This window comes from Leptopilina boulardi, unplaced genomic scaffold (genome assembly GCF_019393585.1).
Source record: "Leptopilina boulardi isolate dan_hultmark-lab unplaced genomic scaffold, ZJU_Lbou_2.1 LbouV2_362, whole genome shotgun sequence".
Lineage (NCBI taxonomy): Eukaryota > Metazoa > Arthropoda > Insecta > Hymenoptera > Figitidae > Leptopilina > Leptopilina boulardi.
This window is the reverse complement of record NW_026137932.1, coordinates 4,370,786-4,379,466: the sequence shown is the minus strand read 5'-3', so window position 1 is coordinate 4,379,466 and position 8,681 is coordinate 4,370,786. Positions and strand designations below refer to the sequence as shown.

The 8,681-nt window shown below is 21.6% G+C and overlaps 1 protein-coding gene across 2 annotated transcripts in view; it reads left to right on the top strand.

Moving 5' to 3' along the window:
• Positions 1-241: 241 nt before the first annotated feature.
• LOC127286812 (Bardet-Biedl syndrome 2 protein homolog) overlaps positions 242-8,681 on the top strand; it is a 61,020-nt gene continuing 52,580 nt past the window's right edge. For both annotated transcript variants that reach the window (XM_051313411.1, XM_051313410.1), the window contains exons 1-2: positions 242-526; positions 7,191-7,310. In XM_051313411.1, the coding sequence (XP_051169368.1) occupies positions 305-526; positions 7,191-7,310 (342 nt within the window). In that variant the 5' untranslated portion in view covers positions 242-304. The remainder of the gene's footprint in view (positions 527-7,190; positions 7,311-8,681) is intronic.

Genomic DNA, 8,681 nt, shown 5'->3' with positions numbered 1-8,681 from the left:
AAAAAAATTTTCAATTTTTTTTAATAGAAAATAACGATTTTTTTATATATAAAGTAAAGAATAAAACAAAAATTTTCAATGATTTTAAAAAAATTGTTTGAATAATTTAATAATGAAATTAAATTATAGTTTCAAAAACGCGTGGTATTAATTTCCATCGTGAAAAATCATAATATAAATAACCTTGTCGCATATAGCGGTAGAAAATCAATGAATGGGAAAATCAATAAAACAGGTATAATGTTGTCAGTTGCACCTGTTCAAAAGTATAGACAGTGTGTGTTTTTATTACAAAAAATATATAATGGCATCATTTTCTTTAAATTTACAAAGACGCGTTGAATTAAGTTTAATTGCAACTGGTAAATTTGATGGTTCACATGCATGTTTAACGGCAGCCACTTCCGGTGGTAATATTATTGTTCACAGTCCTCATAGATCATCAGAAGAACTATTTGGAAATTCACAATCCGTCGGCCGTTTATCCTGGAGCGGTGAAATAGCAGAATTACATATTGGCCAGCAGGTTAATTAATTTTTAAATAATTATTCTTATTTTCAAAACAAAAAAAAAATAATAATAATAATATAATAACTATAATAAATAACTTTTTTTATTTTTTATATAAATGTTAAGAATATTAATAATAAAAAGAGTTAATAATAAATAATTTAAATTAATACACGGTTGATACAAAAATATTATTTTGTTTTTCCCTGATTTCCAGTCAAAATTAAAATTTTTTCCCTGAACATAATGAAAATATTTCAAAAGAGATTTTTAATAACAAACCTCAAATTGCACGACTTTTTTTATTTTTTTAAATTAAATTATTTAAAAAATAGGGTAACTGCACCAGTGGTGGATCATGCACCAGTGGTGGATCAACTGCGAGAAAAATGGTCATTTGTGTTTACACGTTTGTAAATAAATGAACCGCAAGTGTCGGTAATTGTTAAGAAAGTTATACAGATCAATATTACAATTTAAAAAATTTTTTAAATTCATCGCAAAGAAAGCAGGACAACAATTACTAAAGTGGTGACAGAAAACAAGAGTTTTCCTTAACATGTAAGTTAAGAGTATATTTTGGAATAGAAAGCTTTGGAGCCATTTTAGGACAATTTTTAATTCTTTTCACAATAGGAGGCATTTCGTTTCATCCCCATAGAGCCCTGAGAACAATATTTACGTCTGTAAGTAGCGCGTGTCCATTGTTTTCGGGTGATCCACGACTGGAACCAAAAAAGTAACAAAATCTAGTGGTGGATCAGTCCTACTTTTCGCCTGTTGACGCATTGTTTTATTGAAAATTTTATGAGTTAAATTTTAATTAACACTAATTCAAATGTTTATTAATTGTTAACACCTGGGGGTCGATTACGTAACTTTCCCACATCCCACATCTCACTTCCCACATTTTACATCCCACATCCCACATCTCACTTCCCACATTTTACATTCCACTTCCCAAATCCCACATCTCACTTCCTACATTATACATCCCACTTCTCACATTTTACATCCCACTTCCCACATCCCATATTTTACATCTCACTTCTCACTTCCCATATTTCATATCCACTTCCCACTTCCCATATTTCACATACCACATCCCACTTCCCACATCCCATATTTCACATTCCACATCTCACTTCCCACATTTCACATCCCACTTCTCACATTTCACTTTTCACACTTCACATTGTACATTACACTTTTCGTATCACGCTTCCCACCTTTTATATCCCACTTCTCACATCTCTCCCATTTCCCACAAGATGTTGGATGTGGGAAGTGGTATGTAAAATGTGGGAAGTGAGAAGTGGGATGTAAAATGTGGGAAGTGAGATGTGGGAATTGAGAAGTGGGATGTAAAATGTAGGAAGTGAGATGTGGGATGTAAAATGTGGGAAGTGAGATGTGGGAAGTGGGAAAGTTACGTAATAGACCCCCTGATTTCAAATTGTTAAATTTTTGATGAATTAAAATACCCAGAATTAATAAATGTTATTTATCATTGAAACTGAAGCTTTAAGAGTTTCTTTTTATTTATTACCAAAAATTCTAATAAAAAGATGATTAATTAATATTTAGTCACATTATAGTTATAGAAATGAAAGAGGAGGGGATATGGATAGGAAAGTGAATTTGAAAATCTGTCCGTAAAGCCTTATAAAAGTTGCAAAACGTCTCAGTCTCGTAATTTTAAAATGCAATGTTTTTTAGTATGATTTTTTAAGTGATCCACCACTGGAGCAATCTATAACCATGACTGGTGCAAACAGTGATCCAGAATAGGATCATTGAAAATTATCTTTGATGGAGCATTAAAGTAAACGTAGGTGTCAAAATTAAGTCTAACCTTGAAGGAAATGTCTATTGGAACTATCTGGTCCATAATACTATAAAGAATAACCTCGAATTTGTCTAAAAACAACCTATACAGAACTTCAAAGTCAAAATAAGAAAGTTAAGGGGCTTAACTGATCCACCACTGGTGCAGTTACCCTATATTAACTTGAATTGTTTGCAAAATTAATTATTTTCAATAATTTAAAACAAATTCTTCGAAAATTACATGATTAAAAATAGTTTTCAATTAAACATTCAATAAAATTAAATTTTTGTCTTATATTTTTTAAAAAAATCTCACCAATTCAAAATGAAAGTTTTAATTAATAATCTGAGGAAATTCAATTATTATTTCTAAAATTTTTCACTCGAACTCTTCTAAAATAAAATTATTTTTAAATTTTCTATCTAAAATTGAAATTTTTTGAATTATTTTATTTTAAACTAGCAAAATTAAACGCGCGCAAGCGCGCCAAATTGACTATTTAATTGTTTGTTATAAAGAAATTAAAGATTAATATTATCAATAATAATTTAATTTATTAGAATATTATTACATATTAAATGATAATAATGAAAATTATATGTTTACAGGCCTCGGATTATACGACTTTTTCCGACTTTTTTCAAAAATACAACTTTTATCGACTTATTTTAACAAAATGCGACATTTTTTTGAAAAAAAATGTAAATAAAACACATTTTTTTAGTATAAAATGTAGATCTTCTTCAGATCTTCTTCGATTCAATTATTTAACAAATTTTGAACTAAAATGATTCTTCACTAAATTAATTATTTTTAATAATTTTAATGAAATACATCACACATTCAATTATATCAAAATTATTTTTCAATTAAAATTTTTATGAAATTTAACAATTGTTTATAATTTAAAAAAAACAATATCACAATAAAATTGAATTATTTTTTAAAAATTTCAATTCAAAATAAACCAAAATTCAATTATTACAAGAAATTTTAATTTAAAATTAATTAAAATTCAATAATTATCAAAAATTTTCAATTTAAAAATTAATTATTTACCAAGTTTTCAATTTAAAATGAAATAAAAGTCGATTATTTTCTAAAATTTCTATTCAAAATTAATTATTTAAATTTTCAATCAAAAATGAACTTAAATTAAATTATTATCCAAAATTTCAATTAAAATTCAATTATTTCCCAAAATTTTCAATTCAAAATCAATTAAAATTCAATTATTTTCCAAAATTTCAATTCAAAATCAACTAAAATTCAATTATTTTCCAAAATTTCAATTGAAAATTAACTAAAATTCAATTATTTTCTATGATTTCAATTGAAATTCAATTATTTTCAAAATTTGCAATTCAAAATCAACTAAAATTGAATTATTTTCAAAATTTTCGATTTAAAATCAATTATTTTCCAAATTTTCAATTCAAAATCAATTATTTTCCAAAATTTCAATTCAAAGTCAACTAAAATTCAATTACTTTTCCAAAATTTCAATGGAAAATCAACTAAAATTCAATTATTTTCCAAAAATTTCAATTGAAATTCAATTATTTTCAAAAATTTCAATTCAAAATCATTTAAAATTCAATTATTTTGAAAAATTTTAATTGAAATTCAATTATTTTCTAAAATTTCTATTCAAAATTAATTATCCAAATTTTCAATCAAAAATGAACTTCAATTAAATTATTATTCAAAATTTCAATTAAAATTCAATTATTTCCCAAAAATTTTCAATTTAAAATCAAATAAAATTTCATTATTTTTAAAAATTTTAATTTAAAATCAATAAAAATTCAATTATTTTCCAAATTTTCAATTCAAAATCTACTAAAATTCAATAATTTTCGAAAATTTCAATTCAAAATCAACTAAAATTTAATTATTTTCCAAATTTTCAATTCAATAATTTTCGAAAATTTCAATTTAAAATCTACTATAATTCAATAATTTTCGAAAATTTCAATTCAAAATCAACTAAAATTCAACTAAAGTACAATTATTTTCCAAAATTTAAACTGAAATTCAATTATTTTCCAAATTTTCAATTCAAAATTAACTAATATTCAATTATTTTCCAAAATTTGAATTCAAAATTAATTGAATTTTCAATAATTTGAATTTAAAAGCATCTAAAATTTAATTATTTCTAAAATTTTCCATCGAAAAATTTTTTTTTTTAATTTAATAATTTCAATTATAACTCTAAGAAAATTCAATTATTTTTAACTATTTTAATAATATTCTTTGAAAATTCAACTATCTGAAACTATTTTTCAATTAAAAATGATTTTCAAATTATTGTATTTTGTCCGCATTTTCTAATAAATTTTTAGTGAAATCATCTAAAATTTTAATTACAAAACACTTAAAGTTTCAATTAATTTCAAAAATCTCAATTTTAAATCTTTGAAAATTCAATTAAATTTAAAAAATGTTTTCCAAAAATTGTTTGATAAATTATTTTTAGTTCTGTAAAATTTAATAATTGTTTGAAAATTAACAATATCTTTTGAAATTTAATTATTTCTAAAAATTTCAACTTTAACCCTTCGAAAAGGATTATTATTAAAAAAAAAATTTTTTTATTTAAATATCTGTAAAATATTTTTGTTAAAATAAAAAACAAATCCACTTTTTTTTGGAATATAAATCGACTAAAACGACTTTTTTGTGTCTTTAAGTTGATTCGAGGCCTGTGTTTTTATAATTACTATTTAATAGGTATTCGTTGGCCCCTGGTACCTTAAAAATTAATTTTTAAAAATAAATTTTTTTCAAATTACTATCTTGTACGAAATTTCCTGGCGCATCTTTTTTCTCATCATAAATTTTTTGTATAGAATTTTTGAATGAATATACAACTTTAAAAAAAATTTCGTTGGTAAACGTTGTGTACTTCAGCTTCGTGAATTGAATTTTCGAATTTGGAATTTTAAAGAAACTTATTCCGAAATTTGGAAACACAATTATACAACTTTGGCAAAAATGAGAAAAAGGACAGAAGGACAGAAGGACAGACCAAGCATTTTATTATTATATAATATTTTAATCAACATTTTCGAAAATTCAATTATTTCAAACATTTTTCAATTCAAAATTCCTCAAAGTTTAATTATTGTTTAATGATTATAAAATATCTAAAGAAATTCCAATTTACGAAAATTTTAATTAAAAATCTCCTGAAATTCAATTAGTTCCAAAAATTTAAACAATTGCTCTTTCAAAACATAATTATTTCTAAAATTGCTATAACTTTAATTTCTTTTTCAATTAACTATTTCGAATAACTTCAATTAAATTTTTCAAAAATTCAATTACATAAAACGTTTTTTAATTATTAATTCTTTAAGATAAAATGTTTGTTTATATGATTTTTAAAAAATTTCAATAATTCAAGTTTATTAAAATTTTAATATTGAGAAAATTTCAAAAATCGAAAATTCAATTTTTTAAAACATTTTTCAATTTAAAATTCTCTATAATTCAATTATTTCTAAAAATTTTATTTAAAATTCTTTGCTAAATTATTTTTTTTAAATTACTTTAATACAGTTTTTCAACAATTCAGAGAAACAAAAAATTTCAATTAAAAATACTAAAAAATTCTGTTATTCTTTAAAATTTGTAAAAAAAATGTTAACAATGAAAATTTTTATGAAAATTTCAATTTAAAATCTTCTGAAATTTAATTACTTCGAAAAAAAATTTTAACTCGAACTCTTTCAAATTCAATTAGTAATTAAATAATTAATTGAATGCAAATTCAATTGAAAATTTTGTTCCCAAATTTTTATCTATATAATTTTTTGTTTAATTAATTATTTTAACAGTTTTAATCTAATTTTTCTAAAACTTCAATTATTTAAATCATTTTTTAATTAATGTTTATATTTACAATAAAATTATAATTTTTGAAATTTCAAAAAATGCAATTATTTCTAAAAATCTTAACTCTAACTCTCTCAAAATTCAATTATTTGGAACATATTTCAATTGAAAATTCTCTAAAATTCAATTATTGTCTGAAATTTGTAAAAAAAATTCATTAATTCAAATTTATAAAAATTTCAATTGAAAATCTTCTCAAATTCAATTAATTTCTAAAAATTTTAAATTAAACTCTTCCAAATTCAATTAATTTAAAAATTTTAATTAAAAATCTTCTGAAATTTAATTATTTCACAAATTTTCATTTAAAATTAATTTTTTTTTAATATTTTAATTAAATTTTTTCGAAAATTTAATTATTTAAAACATTTTTTGAAATTCTGAATTCAAATAATGTGCATAAACGAGACTTGAAAAACTTTCTTTTTTTTTTTTTTAATGTAACTTTAAATTATTTTTGAAAATAATGTTTTGAAACTAAATTGAAATCATGAAAATTTGTTTCATTTTAATTCGGTGGTTTAAAAAGAAAAATTCTTGAAAATACTTCTGTGCAACATTCTTATTAAGAAATTAATAAATTTTTTTTTAATTTCTAATAAAAAAAGATTGTTAATAATAATAAAATATTTATCAACTAATTAAATTTATTGAAAGTAAAGAAATGGACTTTTTATACTTTTCTTATAATGTAAATCAATTAAAATGACTTTTTTTTTCAAAAGTTAATCCGAGGCCTACAATTATAAAAATGTAAGACAATAATTTTTAAAAGCAAAATTTTGAATTGAAAATTTAAAAAATTATTATTTTTAGTATCATTTTTAGAAATTTGATATTTTTCCAGTACTTTTTATAAAATTTTGTTCACTTTTCAATGATTTTCCTGATCCTTGGCAACCATGTTGTAATAATTAATAAATAATGATTATTTTGCTTTTATAGGTCACAGCATTATGCATTGGACGACTTGAAGAAGATGAAAGAGAATTTCTTCTTGTTGGAACACATACACATATTCTTGCTTATCAAATTGAAGACAATGCAGATCTTTTTTATAAAGAGGTAAAAAAAAATTAATTTCTCTATATATAAATATTTCTCTTTCAAAATGGCTTAAAACTTGAATGACAATAATTTATTCAAGAAAATTATATTATACTAAGTTTTATTAAAATCTCTCTTTAATTTCAATTTCGAATTTTGAAACAGAGATATATTATACAAGTAAATATGTCTTTATTTTTGTTTTAGTTTCTATTTTTTTTTTTTTAATTAAAAAATTTTTTTTTTACGAACACGATAAAAAATAAATTTTTACGAAATTCGAAGAATAACTTTAACTAATTTGTTAAAAAAAAAAAAGCATGAGGAAATAAAATTTTTACGAAGACAAGGAGAATGGGAAAATTTGAGATGCATGAATATTTAAAATTAATTTGTTACAATTTACCATTTAATAAATATTCATATATATATAATTTAATTTTAGTGAAATTTTTAATTTTCCAAAATTATTATTTATCAGAAATTTCATTTAAACAAATTTCTATATTTAGAAAAATTGAAATTAGAAATTCTGATAAAAAAAAATTTGGTGAAAATTCTATCTATAATGAAATTCTATTTTCTAGCAAATAAAAATTTTAACAAATTAATTTTAGGCATTATTTCAACGAATTTTCTGATTAACGAATGTCAACGAGTGTTTTGTCATTCAGAGTAAATTAAATTTTAAAAAAGCAAATTTAATAGTATTTTGTCTTTATTTTAAATATTCGAATTACAAAGTAGGGGAAAAAAGTTGTAGATTTTTTTATATATTGTCTATTAAATAATTTTTTTTTTTTTTTTAATAATTGAATTTTGAAATCTCTTCACTTTTTGGTCTGTTTGACCAACTTTAAACCATCCAGTCGTGAACAAAATTGATTTGTAAAATTCAATGTCTCATCCCCTTCGCTTTTCACATCTTTTTTCTTCATTACAGCGAAGATTACGACAACATTGTTTGTCATTCTGACACTGTAAATTAAATAACAAATTAATTTGAAATCATCACTAAATTTCAATTGAAAAAAATTAATTTTTTAAAATAATTTTTTTTTAAAATAATTAATTAATAAATTTTTATTACTCCTTGTCTCTCTCGTAGGCAATCTTCAGGACTGCTTCTTCTCACACATTTTTTTTCCCTGTCATTGCATAGAAGATTACGGCAGCATTGTCGATTTTTATGACACTTGAAATTAGAAATTATTTTTTTAAAATTACATATGTGTTTTTATAAGTTGAAAAAAATTTGTTTTCTTTAAATTTTTTTATAAATTTCCAAAGTACAATAAAATATATAAATAAAAATCATATAATATATAAAATAAAATTTAAAAATAACGATTTAGGGTTGATTATTATTAAAAAAAAATTATTTACACG